Source organism: Balaenoptera physalus (assembly GCF_965194825.1).
Source record: "Balaenoptera physalus genome assembly, chromosome: 2".
NCBI classification, from domain to species: Eukaryota; Metazoa; Chordata; class Mammalia; order Artiodactyla; family Balaenopteridae; genus Balaenoptera; species Balaenoptera physalus.
In genome coordinates, this window is record NC_138883.1 from 112,399,588 (window position 1) to 112,419,015 (window position 19,428).

At 39.5% G+C, this 19,428-nt stretch overlaps 1 protein-coding gene across 6 annotated transcripts in view; it reads left to right on the forward strand.

Moving 5' to 3' along the window:
- The window catches only part of MAP2K5 (mitogen-activated protein kinase kinase 5), a 260,908-nt gene that overhangs the window by 180,949 nt on the left and 60,531 nt on the right, over positions 1-19,428 (forward strand). For 3 of the 6 annotated variants that reach the window (XM_082447421.1, XM_082447425.1, XM_082447426.1), the window contains 3 exons: positions 3-32; positions 19,052-19,078; positions 19,390-19,422. In XM_082447421.1, coding sequence (XP_082303547.1) covers positions 3-32; positions 19,052-19,078; positions 19,390-19,422 — 90 coding nt within the window. The remainder of the gene's footprint in view (positions 1-2; positions 33-19,051; positions 19,079-19,389; positions 19,423-19,428) is intronic. The other 3 variants (XM_082447422.1, XM_082447423.1, XM_082447424.1) reach the window with 3 other exon arrangements.

The window sequence follows — 19,428 nt, forward strand, 5'->3', positions numbered from 1 at the left end:
AGCTTGCTCTTGGGAGGTTTCCATATCCTCAGGTAAGATTGTTCATTACTGCCGTTTTCCACTGTGACATTCATTCCTATGTATGAAGTGCAGGGAGCAATTGTGAACATTTGAGCCACATACAAATAAATCTGTCCTGTTAAATTGAAAAGTGATATCTTAAAGGAGTCATTTAGGAGTCTCTATTGATTTTTGATTTTTTTATACTCCAGATTTTTTTCCTCTTTGTTAAAGGTTGAAAGCCATCATTGTGCTCTTCCTTTGTGTGACACTGGTAATGTTTTTCCTCATCCCAACCCAGTACCATGTGCTCTTACTGAGGTTGGAAGAGGGGCACAGCCTTTTCTTGATACACTATTTGCGTTTTTGGATTCAATTAGTTATTTGAATTAAAGGATTGAGGTGAAGGGTGAAAATATCTAATCTAGGTCATTATTTTTGCTAAGCAAAAAGATGTGCCCCCAATTTTATGTGGCTGTGATTTCGAACATTTTCTTTTTAAAAAATTTGCCCTTCCTATTTACATTTCTAGGAAAATAAAATGTCCATTGTGTTACCATTGCTGATAATAATCTCTATAGTAATTTCTTTAAGATTTTTGTTATAGAAGGGTGCTAGCACTTAAAATATAAAGCTGTTTTGTGGTTTGAAAATGATTCCCCAGTGTGTGGGGGGAAATAAGTGAAATGTCTAGAGGGATGAAAAATGAATGGTTTGGCTGTTGGTTGATGCTCCCTGTTTTTCTGGCATCTTGGTCTGTACAGGCCAAAGTGCCTGGAGGCATGTCTGATTTAAAGGTGGTGTTGGTCTCTGCTCTTTAAGCATCTATTAACTTGCTATTATTATGCAAATAAGTGTTGTATTACACATACTAATTTATGCATGGTTAGATTATGCAGATGCATCACAAACATGGTTATTGAATAATAGGATGGGGCTCATTCTCTCTACCATCTTTATAAGCAGTTTTAAGCAAATTGTCCTGGTACCCATGTGGACATTTAAAGCCCCTTCACACGCTGAAATGTCTCTTTTGTATCCTTTTTCTTTTCTAGTTAAAGCCATCAGATAAGTGGAGGAGAAATCATCCAAGTTGTTAGGTTCAAGAGTGTCAGTCTCACTTTTCAAATTTGTAGGATTCTTTGTTTAAACATAATCTTTTCCTTAAAGAGAAGATCCGAAATGTAATCACTTGGCATGCATGCTTGCATTTAGTGAGATTTTACTGTATACAGCCTTGCTGCTTAGCTCTAGGTAGCCCATCAAATTAAAATCACATTTTCAGGATTTATAGCTCATTAGAATATTTATCTTGGTAAGCCTCTTATTCTGTCAGTAATTTTTAAACAATTCACTGTTTGGCCAATGTATGCAATCCCCTCAGATTTTGTAAATGAAGAGAAGAGGCACTATATAACTTCTCTCAAACAAATCTTAATAGAAAACTTGTATAAGCCATCTAAGAAAAAAAAAATACAAAGATTGGGAATGTAGCTGTATTCTTGAGATTCCTAATGCCTAGAGTATTTAATCAGTGAGATTTGATAAGTGATAAGTCTAAGAAACGATTGCATTTGACAAATGAAGCTTTTGAAGGCTCTGGTAGAATTTAGAAAGAGGCTGTCTACCTTTGCAGTATTGTTTTCTGGAATGTTTAAGTATATGTTTACTTGATCAGTCGAGTGGAAGTTGGAAAATTCTAATGCGCTGAACTCCCTAGGTAGCAATCACTGTTATGCCAGAGTAAGGGGAAAACTGTATTCCTTGAATCGTGATAGAATATTGTCACCAAATTGGGACTTTCATTTCAAATAATAGAAGCAGCTTTGATGCCATCAGGCCTATTTCCCAGGTCTTTCAACAGAAGTTTGTGCACTTCCTTGCTGGAATCAGTAATGACTTTTGATGGAGTTGGCATTTATTTTACAGGCTTTGTACTATAGACTGAAGATTGGGAAAGGTTACTTTATAGATTCCTTTTCTACCCTTTTGCCTTCAAATAAAGCACATGAAGAAAAATGTTTATTTTTATAGTATCGCAGGGACTGGATTATGAAATAATACCTTCTCTTTGGCCCATATTATTTCATTTGAACCCCTGACCACTCTGTGTGATAGCCTCCCCTCATAAACTGGACAAACAGGTTGGCTGATTTGCTCATTGTTGTACTGTAGGTGGTTTGGGGCCATTGAATCCCAAGTGGAATAGGTAGGAGTGAATCACATACTCTCAGGAGTGGAAAGTGATCTCAGACAACATTGAATCAAACCTCTCTACAATATCTCTGAAAAGCAAAGTTGAACACCTCCAGTGATAGGTAACTCACTAGTTTACAAAGCAGCCATAGACTCAAAGCTTTATTTACCGGGCTGAGGACTGCCTCATCTTAATTATTACCCACTGGTCTGGCCCTTGAACACATGAAAGATTTTCATATATCCTTAAGATCTCACAGTTTTGCATCCCTTCTGTACCCAGGGCTGGGTACTCAAAGTCAAATCAGGGAACCAGATCTCAGCTGCCTTCACTAGTGGCAAGCTGAGGAGACTGGCCTGTTTGAAAGAACTCTAGACCAGGAGCCAGAAGATTAGGATTAGAACCCAGCTCTAACAAGGTCCGGTCACTGCAGGCCTTAACTCTTGCTTTGGCCTGTTTCCTCATCTCTAAAATGAGCATCCTGATACCTACCTTTCCTATCTGATTAGAAGTATGCAGATCAAATAAGATTATGGATATGAATTTCTAATCCTCAACCAAAGGTTGCAAGAGGATGTGCTCGCAAACTGCCAGCTGCAGCTGGAGCAGAGTGTAAAATGAGCAGAAGGGAAAGAGGGGAGGCGAGGCCAGCGTCCAGACTCGTCCTTCCCCCAGCCCAGCGTCAGTGCTGCTGACAGCGTCGTTAGCAGCGCCTCTTCCTGCCGGTGACACAGTGTGTATCTGGTGGGGATGCAGACGAGGGAGGGGTGTTGGGAAGATAGCAGGGAGAGTCAGTAGCCTGGGACCAACATAAAGGTTAAAGGACTGGATTTTTTGTTGAGATAATCATTCTCCATGAATCTCATTGTTTGGGGGGGTTGGGTTTTTATCTGTTATTTGAAAACACTGTCTATTTTAGTTTCCTTTAGGCCTTAAAGTTGTGTAGCCTCACTGGCATGCAGTTTAGGGCTCTATGGAAAGAAAGGTTAGGAGCCATTATAAATACACAGTCTTATTACTACGGCTTATAATAGAGGAACAACGATGTCAGATTCACCTCGCACCTTTCCGACAACCAGCTCCAAAGCACTTGCTGTTATCTGACTCGGGCTGTGTATCCCACCTGCAGGGACTGTTATTTCCAGCCTCCAGGTGAGCAGACTGAGTCTCAGAGAGATGAGGCGCCTTGCCTTGGGGATGAATGGGTACAGTTAGAGCGAGGACTTGCAGGCGACTAAACCAAATGACTGGCTCTGTGAACTCTGATTTTGGTTGGCTGTTCGAACCACTGCCCTCCTTCCTGCTCAGCCCCACCAAGCCCTTCTCCTGGCTCTCCTTCTCTGCCCTCGGGAGGCCTCCTGTGTAGATGAGAAGGGTTGGTCCATGGAAGATGATGACAAGACCATTCCCTAGAGCCCTTTTGCTTTGCTTACCATGTGTTTAGCAGAGTGATGGATCTGGAGGGACCCAGAGCTCTCACTGACCCCAGTGCCATTAAACTCTGGGTGCCTGTGAAGGATATTCCACAACAGCATAATGAAAACTTGTGTTTTTAAACATCTGGTAAACAGATAGTATCTCAATTTCTTGAACAATTTAGCTTTAATAGTCATCGGGAAAAATGTGCAAGTCCGGACAAGGACTAGAGCTGTGTATAGTTAATCACGTAGATCCAAATCCAGTTGACTTAAAAAACATGATGGTGGGCAATGGTTTGTTTAATGGCACCATAATTTAGGAGAAATGAAAAAGATGGCCTGCTAAAAATTGTCATCCTTCATTCAGACTTTACAACAGTACCCTGCATTAGGATGATAGTAAATCCATTAAGGAGACTTCTCAGGGGATGTGCCAGCTCTGGCATTTGGAAATTTGGTAAGCAAGATGCCACAGGAAAGTGAAGATAATATAGATACAAATGTATTTCAGGTACTTTTGCATGTGTAAAAATGTTCTTCTTCTTTTGGCTACATTTCCCAATCTTGGTTAATAAGTTACATCAAAATGACCTGAAGTTAAAAAAAGAAAAAAAATCTGAGCAAATAGTGCCCCTGGTATTGTAAAGCTTTGAATGTTTTCACACCCCATTAATTTATTACTTCTCTTTCTTCATCTTTAAATTTCATTTTTTTTTTTTTTTCAAAAATTCCGACTCCCTGCTGCTGCAGTGATTTTCATCTTGTTGTTAATTTTCCCTGCTCCATATGGAGCTCCAGACATTTCACCTGGAGGCTGTACTAGATTTTGCTGTAGTGATTGTACTTCCGGAGGCCAAAACTGTCATTTAGGGTTCCTGGTGCATCTGTCTGCGCCAGGCTTTTCACTGGCATGGGAGAGTGTGAATAACAAATTGGATGCACCTGAGATTCAGATGATTAGTGTGTTTTGTGAATCTCCACGACTTGTAAGCAGATAGCTCTGGGGTGCAGGGGGGGGGGTTGGGGGGAGGGCTAAACAGCAACTGGGTGAATCTGTACTCACACCTTACATTTGGGGCTTTGCGAGGGAAGTGCAAACATCCTAGGCAGTCTGAGTGCAGAGAGAGTAACAAATATTTCATCCTGCCTTGTCATTGATTAGAAAAGAGCCTTTAATTTCATTTCACCCCATGTTGTGATTAATTTGCATTCTTTGTCAGAAGTTAATGGAGTTTTTTATGGTTCACTCTGAAATCCTTGAAGACATCAGACTTGATCTGATGTTTATACAACCGCCAGCGGAATTTTTTCGTTTGATTGATGGCAAGCTTGATGTTATTCCAAACGGCTTTTTAAGCTGTTTTTAAGAATTATTTGAATAAAATGCAAGCAAGATATTGTTGTAATGATCAAGATTATCTGTTAAAAATCTGTTTCAAATAAAGAAGATGATAAGTAGTAAAAAGGATCAAAAATATGAGATATAGTGAATAGTGATGTTATTTGTTAAAATACATAACAATGGCATTCAAATAAACTATTGCAATATACAGAGATCATTTTTATTGAAAAAACATACCATCATCTGGCCAAATAGAGTAATTAAGACCAAGGCAAAAGGAAAGTCTGCATCTTTGGGATTAAAAATCTTTACTACCAATTGGCATTTCTCATTTACTCTGCCACCTTTTGCCACCAATGTACGAAATAGAGATCTGCTGTTCTTAACTCAAGGAGACAGGGTCTGTCAGGCCTGTTAGCTGAACAAAATGATGACATATTACTTGTCTCAATAAGGACGCATTCTTAAATCCCAATACAAGTTAAACATAAGTGGATAATAGAGGATTTTAAGTGAAAGACATGTATTCTTAATAGTATAATGACTGGCCTTTTTCACAAGACAGTACAGAAATGAAAATATCCTGTTGTTAAAAAGCAAAATACCCCACTTGTTCATGGGTAAGAGAAACATGTGTTCACCCCCCGTACACTGTATATCAAAGTATGAAGGAAGCTGTAGGCGGCATTTGCTCAGAACCCCCTGCTACTAACCAAGGAAATATGTTTTGCAAATGCTTTTTGATTACTGATACCATTTGTTTGATTTGGGGGCTTTGCCTTGCTTCAGCAGATCCTTGCTTTGCTGTGATTGCTGCTAGTGAGACTTACTCATAGGTCAAAAAGCTACTTATCTGAGCACTTTCATTTAAAACAGATTAATTTATTTGCTGTATCTGAAAGTTTGCTAAATAATTGGGTGGTTTTAATTGAAGTTACTGCATTCTGATCCTTGTATTAACATGATCTAAGGTCCTTTTTATTATATGCAATCCATATTATTGACCACAATTGCCCTGTTTTCATTTAAATGTAAGCAGCTTGTCAAGTAGAAAATATTTTGTTTAACTTGCCCTGGAAACCTGCTATTTTAATGTGTGTGAGGCTTTTTTTTTCAATTGACAGACTGTCTTTTAAACATACGTTTATTTTGTAGTAATAAATTGTGCTCTGGATAGAGTATTTGTCTTGTAATAAAGTAGAAAGCGTATGTTCTTAAAACTATTTTAAAATATTAAACATTTTTCAAAAGTTAATGTCAAAATACTAGAGTTTTTATACCTAATTTTATACATGTTTTAAAATCCTTTGAGTATATTATTATTAATCCTAATTTTGACAATTTAATATGGTTTTATATTCAGTGTTAAATTCACACTATAGATATCACTGTCTTATTTATGTATTAATGTACTAATTATGCCTAGACCAACCTAGTATTGCAAAATTAAACCTAAAAAGTTTGCCTTCTTTGAAAAGAGGTATTTGGAATCTATCCTTTGTTGCATGAACTTTTTGAAATATGAACATCAAGGATTTTAGTAAACTGTAAGTATCCAGACTTTGTGTGAGATCTCTGGTCAAAGAAAAAAACAGCAGTGGGTTATTACCCCAACTTCAGGTTCTAACCTTTAATTAGCAAGAGTCCAAAAGAGTGATATGTGTACAGTTTTATTTTTCCAAACATTTCTAGCCTACATGTTTTAATTCATTGTTTATTTTCATCCTCACTATTGAGGATATAGACAGTTAAAATATACTGATATTTCAAGCCATAAAATCAGATTTTATGTTCCATAAAATGCAGAGGTGAAATTTAGGTGACATGAAGATGTTCACTGATACACATTTGCTTCTTCCCAGGAATTTTTTAATTGTCTATGTCAAATTTTTCTCCCAATGTCTATTTCATACTTATCAAGAGGTCTCATAATTTTATTTGCTTAGTCTATGCTGAAGACAGGAGGTGGGTTCCCACTAAATCTTTAAAATGGAGCAGAAATGGAAGAGAAATCATCCCCCAAATGTGGGTAGCTTAGAAATGTGAAACTTCCCATGAAAGATAGATTACTTGTTAATACCTCAATTGAGGTATATGTAGTTAGCCAGCTAGGTTAGTGATTGTCTCTGTTTTTTTAAAAAGCACTAACCCAATGTTGGTTTGGTTTTATAGCACCTTCTAAACTATTTTATGACATACATCTCAGTTTAATTGAACATGTATTTGTCATTGAGCATCTACTCTGTCCTGGCACTGTGCGAAGCACTGGGAGTACAGAAATGAAACAGATGTGGTCCCTGCTGTCAAAGAGTCCAATGCAGTGGGAAGAAAAACATAAGCAAATGACAGTTGATATAAAAGGAGCCCTACAGGAGGTACTATGCTCTGGCCGCAAGAGTAAGAGGTCAGCTCAGTTTAGGAAACTGTGGTTTCACAGGGTAGATGATGCTTGAGCTGAGGCTGTAAGGCTAGAAGGATGGAAAAGAACTTTCCAGGTATTCTAGTCAAGAGGAGAGTCATCTTGTAAAAGATAAAGGTCTAAAGCAGCATGTTGTATTTGGTGTCCTTGCAGTACTTCAACTCAATAGGTTACTACTGCTACTGTGACATTCATCTCCCTAATAGTTTGGGAATGTCCTTAGGTGACTTTTAAAGCAACACTGGGAGGGAAGTAAGAAAGGGTTGGTAGAATGATAGAGGAGAGAAGTGCTGTATCAGGATGGAGATGGCACATGTAGCAGAGACCAGATGATGAAATTGAGCTTGAGAATTTCATGAATCCCTTTGAGATGACTGAGAGCCAGTCTGAGGTTGGAAATCACTGCATTTCCAGATTTCTACCCTAAGGTCAGTTGGCACATGCCTCTGAGGGGTTCCCTGCCACCCTTTATGAATTTAACTTGGCACATCGTAGAACATTTTCTAGACTGCTGGAGGATTGGTCGTCATGATCAAATGAGCTAATACCTAAGAGACCACTTTGAAAAAAATAAGGTGGTAAATAAGAGCAAGGTAATATTAGTATTATTTATATTTCCAGAAAGTACTTTAGGGATTTACCTATGTAACTCTGAAAATATATGACCATGTCTCACTCCAGTTAGGACTAAAATGAATTACTTTTCTGATCCCATAAGAGCCTTCCTTTACAGTCTTTCTTTTTTGTGTTATAATTTATCATTCACAATCACAATCATTAATATATAGAATTATATGCAGAATCTAGTCATTTTTAATTCAGTAACTGGGGACCATGATTCTTTTACAATTTTTAAATAATCAGTTTAGCCCAGAAATAGAATTGAAGTTTGAAGTAATGAACTTGGTGCCCAGTCTGGCTTTTAGGGGTGACTTCACTATCTTCTTTCCCTCTTAGACTTTGTGGTCTGGAAGGCCTTCCATTTTTCCCCCTTTGGTTTCATTGGTACTACCTCATGGAATCATAGAATTTCAGGATGTGAGGAGATCTTACAACGGTCTATCCAACTCATTTATTTTACAGAGGAGGAAAGGGGGGTCCATAGCCATTAAATGACTCACTGATGATTACCAGTTATTTGGCAACAGGATCAGACTGTCTCCCACTCTAGAGGGATGGGGCAGGGGGAGAAAGTGAGAGAAGGCACCCAGAGGCTTTGAGCCCAAATAGCTATCCTTATTTTACACACCCATCCACTCAAGTACTGCCTCCAACTGGTGTGTCTGCAGAGATGGAAGTTACTGTCGTAGGATGCTCCATGCCTGCCAGGTAATTGCTGATGGATATGGACCCCTGGGGGGAAGTGGTCTTCAACAGCAGTAGTAGCAGCAGCAACAACAGACAAAGACATCAACTTTATTGTACTCCAGTGTTTTACTTATCACCATTCAGTATAGAAAACTTGGGTAGATTTGGGGCTAGGGGCTCATTGGCATCCAAGTTAAAAAGGGGGCAGACCTGGCCAAGCTTTGTTTGAGTACAGATTACTTTTTAAATATTTAACAGTTCTGGATTAATGCCTGGGGAGTTTGGGAATTCTTCCTCAACTAAAATGTTAATGATGCTAAGAACCCAACCCTCTTTAGTGCCAATAAAACAGACAAGCTAAGTTCATTGAAAAATCAGTGAGTTACCTAAAAGGAGCAAAGAGCTGATGCGATTTAAGACTGGAGATTGCCCAGGACACACCAGGTGGAAGGAGGGTGCCAGGGACTGCTAGGAGCTAAGAAAGGAGGCAGTTGTCTGTTTACGCTCAGAGCCAAGGTGTCGTCCCCAAAGAATTGTGGGAAACTGAGGAAAGCAATTAGAACCAAGTGTAGACTCTGTTGTGCTGTACACTGTCAAGGTCTATAGGTGGTGACACCATGAGGGGAAGGAAAGGAAGTCTGGGGAAAGAAAGACCAAAGAGGGTGATGGAGCTTGTCTTGTTTTCTGTTCAGAAACAGGTTTCAGAGAGCACCATTATGGGCATGAGGAGACCTTGACCCCAGTCCTAGCTCTAGTTTGGTAAAATACAGTAAACAAAAGAATGTTCCCGGCTAAAGGCCTCCCTCCAGCCCCTGCTCTTTGGTCAGCCCTATGCCTCCTTGGTAGCCAGGCAGCTGGAAATGCTCAGTGACTCAGGGCAGAGGCAACTGGGGTACAGCAAGTGACACACCCAACAAGTGACAAATTGAATCATTATCAGTATATGGTTTCCGCCCAGCCACACACACAGAGCTAACCTGAGTTCTGGTCCTGGCTGTTCCTATTAGTTGTTTGACCTTATTTCTTTTCAGACCTCAGTTTCCTCATCTGGAAACTGATGGAGGTGGCCTAGGTCAGTCACGTGCCAAATACAGTAGGTGGGCATCCACTCCCTGACACATACACACATGCATGCACACACGAACACATTATCTGTTAATTTTCAAAATGTGTCTAAGTAATATCTTGTATGAACCAAGAGTTATTTGGTAAACAAAGACTGAAAAATGCTGGACTAGATACTTCTGTGGTCTCCTTTCATCTTGTATGAACAGTTTCCTCCTCTTTTCTATACCTTCAGCCACCTTACTCAACACCGTCTCCCCATGTCCTCCCTTAGAGTTTATTGAAACCTTATTTTACTTATATCAAAATATGAGAGGTGTGAACCGAAACTCTGAAACAGAAGTCAGACTTTCTTCGGTTCATTCTAGATCCATGACTTCTTCTCTTTAAACCTATTTTGAATTTACAGTCTAGCCAGTAAGACACACGTTAATTAACATGGTTATATGTGACTGTATTTCAAGATTTTTTTCTTTCCTAATCCTGTATGAACCATGTATTGGCTGCAGTTACAGCTTATCTCAGAATCTCAGCAGGCCAAAAAATGTTGTCAGATATATCGCAGTTAAAAAAAAAAAAAAAAGGAGCGATATGTGGAGTCTTAACTCACAAAGAAAACCTTCCTTGCAATGCCTAAAAATATAACTTGTTTTGGGAGGCGTGGGGAAGCTGTCTTAGAAATTGACAGCATCCTGAATCCAGCGAACTATATTTTATACAAATATTCAGTGACATTTAGAGGTGCGTGCAAGCCCTGTGCTTAAGTCTCAGCTCTGCCACTAAATTTCAGGGAACTTAATAAGTCACTTTGTTTTTGTGGACCAGCAATTATATCATATCCATCATCTGAGTCCTAGAGTCTAGTACAGTGGCTGGCACAGAGTAAGTACTTCATAAACATATATGAATTGATGAATTGATAATTTAGTTTAATTTTACTTTTTTTACATGTTGACAATAGCACGTTTTAGAATCAGCAGGAACTAAGAATCAATACACATCCTTAGGCTTTAAATTAATAATTTCATCCGCTTTTCTTCCATGTCTGTATTTCCACTCTACCCTGCCAGCATTAATACCTGAAGAATAAAAGCTTCCAAGGAGATGTGATAGTTGTCTTCAGATATTTGAGGATTCTCTGTAAGAAAGGATGTGGATTTGTACTATTAGGGTAGAACTGGAACAGGAGGTAGAATGGACAATCAGAAAACGCAAGCTCCGCATTACTATATGTATTCAGACAGAAGTCCGGTCAGCAGGGGCGTAAAGGATGGATTCAAGGGTCAGATGGGGCGGAAGCTAGGTCAGATTAAAAAACCTTTCAGGTGCTTTCAGACACCAAGTCTATGAGTCTGCTTCAGTGTTGGGCAAGCCTCTCCTCAGCCAAACAAATAAAAGGTTGATGCATTTTCTATCAGTTACAGGGGAAAGACAACAGGTAGAAACTTCATCAGACTTGTCTAGATTCTGTAATTGGTTTAATGATCCACTCATTTTGACTCTCAAATACTCTGTCAATATGAAACACATAAGAAATAGAAGAGTACAGGAAAGAAGTAATTCTTTTTCAGCCCAGGACTTGCAGACTTCTCTGTTTCTCTCCACTGAGCCAACTATGTGACGTGGCTATCAAAAATGTGAATGCACTTGTAGCCTCTATGACAATTTACTAAACAGTGTATAGTGTCCAAAGCAAGGTGATCTAAGCCAGTGCAAGGTATGTGTTCAGGCGTGGATATCACACTTTATAAGGAACGTACACATATGGCACCACACTCAGAGAAAGGTAACCTCAAAGCAGAATGTGAAATCATGCTTGGGTCCTTCTAGGCAGCTTTCTGGTTCAGGTCACAGAAAACCCAACTCAAAGTTGCCTCAATCATAAGGGAAATTTATTGAATTACGTGACCGAAAATCTAAGTATCGCTGGTTTTAGGTAGAACTTTAGCCGGTAAGCCACTTTGAGCTCTATTCTTATTAGGCTTCTCCCTTCACAGACCAAGAATGGCTGTGGAGTTCCTGGGGTGACCTGCTTCCCAGTTTAGAAGGAAAGAACAGGTCTCTTTTCCCCCACAAGCAACCAGAGGCTCTGGGCTTCAGTTTGATTGGACCAGTTTAACTCCCTGCACCCAGGGCATTTAGGTGATGCCAACTAGTTTAAGCCTGAACCACATGCGCCATCTCTAAAGCTGGGGGCGAAATCTTCTTCCCACGAAGCACGTGGGCTGCTTAGGGGCGGGGGAATGCTGTTAGAGTGTCATTACTAATGGAAGGGAGAAGGATAGAGGGCAACCAAACATAGCAAATGATCCTAGGAAGAAAATATCAATAGGATGTTTGTTCAGGAAAGAAAACATTGTGGAGGCATGAGAGCTATCTTCAGATATGTGAAGAGCTGTCATTAGACTTAATCACTACAGCTCCAGACCATGGGCACATCTTATAGGAAGACGTATTTGGACTCAAAATAAGAATGAACTTCCTAACAATTCAAGCTACCCAAGATAGAATTGTTGGAATCCCATCACTGCAAGTCTTCTAGCAAAGACAGGATGGCTGTCTGTCAGGAATATTTGTTTTTCATTGGTTCCCCCACTCTTCTTTTTTTTTTTTTTAATTATTCTTGGCTGCATTGGGTCGTAGTTGTGGCACGCAGGATCTTTCGTTGAGGTGCGTGGGCTCTTTGTTGCGGTGTGCGGGCTTCTCTCTAGTTGTGGCATGCAGGTTTTCTCTCTTTAGTAGAGGCGCCTGGACTCCAGGGTGCATGGGCTCTCTAGTTTGTGACAGGCGAGCTCTCTAGTTGAGGCACGTGGACTTAGTTGCCCCGCGGCACGTGGGAACTTAGTTCCCTGACCAGGGATCGAACCCACGTCCCCTGCATTGGAAGGCGGATTCTTTACCACTGGACCACCAGGGAAGTCCCTGTCAGGAATATAATAAAGCGAATTTCTACATGGAACAAGGAATTGGACTACTTGACCTTGAACATCGTTCTGGACTCTGTGGCATGTGGAGGATTTAAGCTAATAGAGATGCAAACTAACTGATAGCTCCAGAAAAAACCTTTCAGACATTTTGACACACTAAAATAACTTTTGCTATGGCAGATTTATTTGACCATAAGGAGTAGAATGATCAACAGGCCTTTCTCAGAAAAAGTAACACCTCCCCCTCTCACCACTCTCCCATACACAAAGAACAGATATTCTTCCTAGATTCTGAAATAAGCCCACACATTTTTTGGAGCAAAGAAAAGAGAAAAGTTTGATACAGCAGATGTCTAAAATCTTCTTTGAAAAGCTAGTGCTTAATGGACTCCTTGACCAGACCTTGTACCATTAGGGAAAAGGTCAGTTTTGTAATTCACATTGGTCGTTTTCAATTGTGATCCTAAGCCCCTGCTTTTCTCACAGAATTTAGGTCTAAATATTACAGTTCTCATTTACTTGCCGGGGAGATGATTTAACGCTGGCTCTTGTACACCTGTGTGGGGGAGGACCTGAGCTATGTCAATTTTACATACACAAGGGATAAAAGAGTATAGACTGGCAATCAGGTCCTTTTTTTCCTGCTCACTGACTGGCAGACCCAGCACATGAATGATGTTGCACCGTACCTTGGTGCTCCAGCTGTTGTGTGTTGTGTGACAATGCATTGTCCTTGATACTCGGGAAGCAGTAAGAGCCAAGTGACCTAATTTATGGCTGCAGTGATTTTCTGCCTGGTCCCATCTGAGCTGTGCCCTCCTCTAGGCATCTTGGAGCCTTTCTAGCCCGCCCAGCTGTTTGTTAAATTCAGGGATATCTATTTTTAACTTTTTAAAACTGGTCACTCCTGAATGCAGCACCCCAGCCCGAGTTTGGGGTGTGGGGCAGGGAGAAGGTGCCAGTGAGTGGGTCTTAGAATGTGGGAATCATAGTGACCTTCTTACACCTTATTGAGTAGCCCCTTTCTAAATCCTCTTATCACTTATTTTTAAGTGATTGATTTGTCTTTAAATAAGTGATATGAGTTATTTTTTGTTTCTGTTTTGTTTTGTCCTATACAAGCTATGCTAATAGATTCACAGGCATGATAAGAACTTGAACAAGGACAGAGGCTGATGAACAGGGGAGATAGGATAGCACAAGTGAATTGTTTTTGTTCATTTATATTATTAGAAATAATATATATTATTCATTTATTTTGTCTCATAATACATTCAGTGTCTAAAAATATCAGTTTGCCAAAATTCCCATTTGTAGTTAACCTGGGTAAGTTTCGTTCTGTTCCTTTTCAAAAAAGCAGTCCTTTGTTTAGGTATTCTTATTTTAAGTTAGTGTTAGTAAGCAGTATGTATTCAGTTTGTGGTCATGTGGAAGTGGTTTTTTTCTCTCACTGAGGGCTTTTTGAGATTTGGGCACTTTGTTTTTGCAAGTTATGATGGATTGGAGGTGATGTGACCCTAAGTTTTATCACCCAGCACAGTGCCAGATACAATCAGATTGAGTGCCAGTGTCAGTTCTCCTTCAGGTAGGAAAAAGAATCATGGTGCTTGAATGGGCAGCTTGGGGGGTTGGGGGGTCTTTGGGCCCCTCTAGCTCATCCTTTACTTTCTAGACAAGAGCCCTAAGCCTAGTGAAGGGAGGGAGCTTCTGAAGCCATGGGGATCTGACTGGAATTCCAGGGATCTTTCTGACTCCAAAGTTTATGCATTTGTCCCCATACTAGGAAGCCTTGTGAGTCAGCAGTCAGTTCTAAGCCGGGTTCTATCTGTGGCCTTGGGCACTGTTCCCTTCTGAGCGTCAGTTTCCCTAACAGCAAAATGAGTAGATCTTGGAGGTCCCTTCCATCTCCAAAAAACAAATTAGGTCATTATTCTTCATTTTGAATATAAAATCTCAGTTTGCCATAATCCCTGTTTGTATTTAGCCAGAGTTATAGCTTAATGAATCTGATTTGAAAAGAGAGTCCTTGGGACTTCCCTGGAGGTCCAATGGTTAAGACTCCGTACTTCCAATGCAGGGGGCACGGGTTTGATCCCTGGTCGGGGAACAAAGATCCCACATGCCGCATGGCGCAGCCAAAAAAGGAACCCCCCCCCCAAAAAAAAGAGTCCTTGCAAAATAACTACAGTTTCTAAAATTTGAAGTTTAAAAAGAGAATAGAGTTCAACATTGAAAGCTAGAATGTGATGCCAGGAGCACAACAAATAAAAACTATATTCTTTTAAAATCCCAACCATATAATTTAATTTTATATTTCTTTTTTCTGTTTAAGAGAAAATAACACAAGCTTGAAAAGCAGTAAATATGTAAAGAGAAAATTTGTCAACTGATATTGGAAGATCTGACCCAGTCACACATAAATCTCTCAGACAAGAGCTACAGGGCAGGCCATAATTTCAGAGAGTAAAAGAGAAAATGAAAGCTATAGCTGGTGTCTTCTCTGAGTTACATAGGTGGATTCATTTCAGTTTTCTGATTGTGCTTCTGAATATAATATAAAAGTGCTGGTAGCAAGGTCTGCTTTACCACTGTGTGTGTAAAAAGTACCTCTATAGAGATAGAAGCGTAATGTGAGCCTTTCAAAGTTGATCTTTATCACCAGAGTCATTGATTAAATAGCTGAGGCCCCATGAGCAAACTTTTGCATTGGCAGTTTCCTTTCCAGGTTCGTTTTCCAAAGTCACAAGTCATATTATGGGAGCTTTTTAATTGCCAACTCAACTGTATGGCCCTTGCAAGGAAATACAAGGTAAATATGACTGCAGTAATACCCTAAATATCAGACCTAACTGATTTTTAGGCTTGCCTGTTGTCAAGTCATTCTTCCCCATTTAAACACATAAGGGTCTGTCTTATATTAGAATGAGGCATAACTATCCCCTGTTAGTGTGGCTTAAAATCTTGAACCTAACGGCTGATGAAAGAAAAAAAAAAAAAAAAGCTATGCCCAGAAGAGGGAAGAGGTTTGTCTAAACAGTGTTTCAAAATGCTACTAGTTCTAGAGACTGATTAGCAAAGCCTATGACTGGAGCAATTATCGTTCTGTTCTTTGTCCCCAAGTATCAGTTAGACATAGAAAACTCAACGCAAGCAAAATGTACAGGCAGGAAGGTGGACTTGGACAAGTTAGTTACAAAAAGCATCTCATATGTTGGGAGGTGCAGGCAGTACGTGAGCCCTAACAATGTTATTGTGTCCCTCTGAACTCTGCTCTCACAGCTAAGCATTTGCAAGAGAGGCATTCACGAAGCTAACATTTTATATTGAGGACCCTTAGTACCACTTTTAAGGTGCTTTAAAACTAGGAGCTTCACTTTTTCATGAACTGTGTGCAAAAGCAGAGGCCACGACTGGAGGTTGACTTTGTTTGGCTCCGTTTTATGAGTGCTGCGCCTGTACAGTAATGTGATCTTGAAAAAGGTAAACAACAAAGAGTTTAGTAGTGAAAAATATGCCTAATATAAATACAGTTGAGTTTATGGCAGTTCAGAATTTGAAAAATATGACCGTGACATTAAATTTTCTGGTGGAATTAACAGAGGAACAGAATATAGCACTTAAGGCCATGTATCTGAGACAGAGAAAGGAGATAATACATCTAACTCTATGGTCTATGTGGCATTCATATAAAGAAAAGCACAGTAGCTTTATTTAATTGAGAAATGAATCAATTACAGTGATGTTGCATCATCAGATTCTTGCGAAATAGAAGGTATGTCACTGCATTGTGTAACTGTTAAAAAGTAAGTGAGTATCTTAAGCATTTTGAATCAATTTCAGGTCCTGGCACTGCTACCTTAATACAAAATTTATGAAGATGATTTCATGTAGTATGTTGCTATCAAAACTGTGTGATAAAACCTGTTAACAGCGTCTGCCTTTAAAAACCTGGACAAAACAGTATAACAATATGGTTATAAGATCATAAAGCAGACTTTGATATTGCTGTTTCTCCTTTTCTTGTAGTAAGGAGCAAGTGTTAAAATAGTACAATTTTAAGCTGTCTTAAACCATGCTTTTAACCCACAGATTAGGGCAGGGTGGAAACTTTTTCTAAGGTCTCAGTTTATGAGGAAATTTTCATTTAGTTCACGCGACTCACGTTACTGGGAACAGTGTCTCACCATCCATTCCTGAATTCATTTTGAAACATATCGCTTAAAATGTTTGCTACATGTTTTCCGCAGGGAATTTGTAATCCCCTTGACTATTGGAAATTTATGAAAAACATTCTCTTTGATGTCAGAAACAGCTTTCTAATTCTGTGTACATTAGAAAAAGTAACTCTCCTGTTGAAGTAGATATATCTTACTGAGAATGTTTGGGGGAAGCGGTGCTTATGTGTGGGTACTTTAAAAAAATACAGTTGACCCTTGAACAACGAGGGGGTTAATCTGCATATAATTTAGTCGGCCCCCAATTTCCGAGTATCTGAGGTTCCTTCACATCCATGGATTCAACCAACCATGGACCATTTAGTACTGTAGTATTTACTAATGAAAACTAGCCCCACATGTAAGTGGACCTGCACAGTTCAAACCCATGTTGATCAAGGACCAACTGTAAAAGCAAACACCAAAGATATCTCATAGGAGAATTTACCTGGGTTTTTTCATGATTTTTTAAAGGTGCTGTAGCTTGTTACTAAAACCCTAACCACTCCAAGGTGGTAGTTAACAGCTCTGTCTTCCTTTTTAATGTAAATCTTACCCCCCCCCCCAACCCCGCAGACCCTTACGCAGAAGTACTCATTGGCTAGAGGAACAAGAAGCGCCTCAGGACAACATTCAGTAGGAACTATCAAAGTAGACTAAGAGCCAATCAACCTGAGGTGGAAGTTTCAGGGAGTGGTGATTGGGGAGGGCATGATGAGGAGCCAAGAGCAGGAATGAGTGGGGACCATGTTCAGTTGAGATAATACCTGCGAAAGCACTTTTTAAAACATCTAGCACTCGGTGGAAGGGTCTGCGGATCAGCCATAGGGATGCAAAAGAAATGCAAAAACATGGCTTCTGCCCTTGAGGAGCTTAACAGTCTAGTTGAGAAGAACCCACATGCCAAACTGATAATTTATCAACTTTACCATGCCAAGTATAAACGCATGCAAATCCAGTTGTTTTTAAGGAATGCTGTGATTGTAGGCAGATATGATGCTGGAGAGAAAGGAGCACGGGAGAGGCCCCAGCACAACCACAGCCTGCTCCTGTGGCCTTGGGCCTGCCCCACCTCTGGGAGGCCCGGTTTTTCCCATCATAGACTAGAGATGACCATCCCTGCCAAGCTCATGGTGGTTGTGAGATCTAATGAGAACGTGTATGTGAAAGAACTTTTAAAAGCACCATTAAAAGCATATAAGGGACTATTAACTAGTTTACCTATATTTTACCAGCTGGTTGAAGCACAGTTATCACAGCAAACAACTGACTCCTCAATAGTTACATTTGGTTCCTGAAATTTTCCTCCTTAGGAAATTTAGTACCTGGGACTCCATTTTCATTGAGTTTGTAATAACTGCAGGCATTTTTTTTTTTTTTTTTGGTTGGGGGGAGCACATTGAAGTGTTTTATGCTTTAACTACTAAGTGGATGTTTTATTAATTTGGTGTCACATTTTAGTAACTTTCTAAGAGATGTGGTTTATCGGTGTCAGCTGTGTGAGCAGCTGCCTCCAGAACAGGCATCTTCTTTGACTCTGCTCTTATCCCCTGAAAACCAGTGTTAAACTTGCATGAATTTGATTTTCCCAGAAAGCATTGCTGCCCTGCTGAAGGAACTTTGGAAAAGGTGGAGTCTTTACCCACTCCTGAGTCAGAGGCAAATACTTCAACCACATAATTAAAGTTTTCTTCACAAAATAGGGGATTGTGAGCAGACCCTGGCAGGAATCCAAAATTCTAATTTCTGACTATGATTTAATTTCAATTTTAAATAAATCGGTTTTTAATTTAAAAAGAGTGAGCTTCATAACATTAGCAATGATTGCAACATTAAGCCCAGTGTTCACAATCTAGCAATATAAAACATTATTTATATCTGAATCGTAAACAGCCTTTTGAAATGGATTATGGTTTTTCTCCCTATTCTAATACAACCTGGAGGGTACTAAAAAGTGTTGTGTGAAATTAACATTCTGCTGACTTTCGCCTATAAATGAGAAGCGAGCTATTAACATTTGTGTATTTTCATTATGTAAATTGTGTTAACACATGCCCACAAATTGCCACCAGCAATGCAATAATTTTCTCTCAGTGATCATAATGTGTCCAAGTGAGTCATTTTGATTATGACATGCTAATTACATATTGCCTTTTTTCAGATTCAGAAAAACCAGGGATCTTTAATGGTAAGCTTTATGAGTTCAGAAAAAAATTCACTTTTCTTTTTCCTGATGGCTGCTTCCTTTGCATGCTTGAATGCCTTGTTTTAAACTTAGCAAATTGCATTTTGAAGAAAATGCAAACCTTTAACTGCCTGTGTTAGATTAGGTACCATTAGAAATAATAGAACATCCTGAACATCAATGTTTTTATAAGAGTTTGCTGTTGTTGATTAATCTTGCTATATTTTATTGCATTAATGATTTTTTCTTTCCACTCCACTGTAAAGATATTGCATAGAGGCTAATACTTTTTCCTTTCTTCTTTCCCATTGCAGCCTCTCCAGCTTCTGCAGTGCATTGTTGATGAGGTGAGG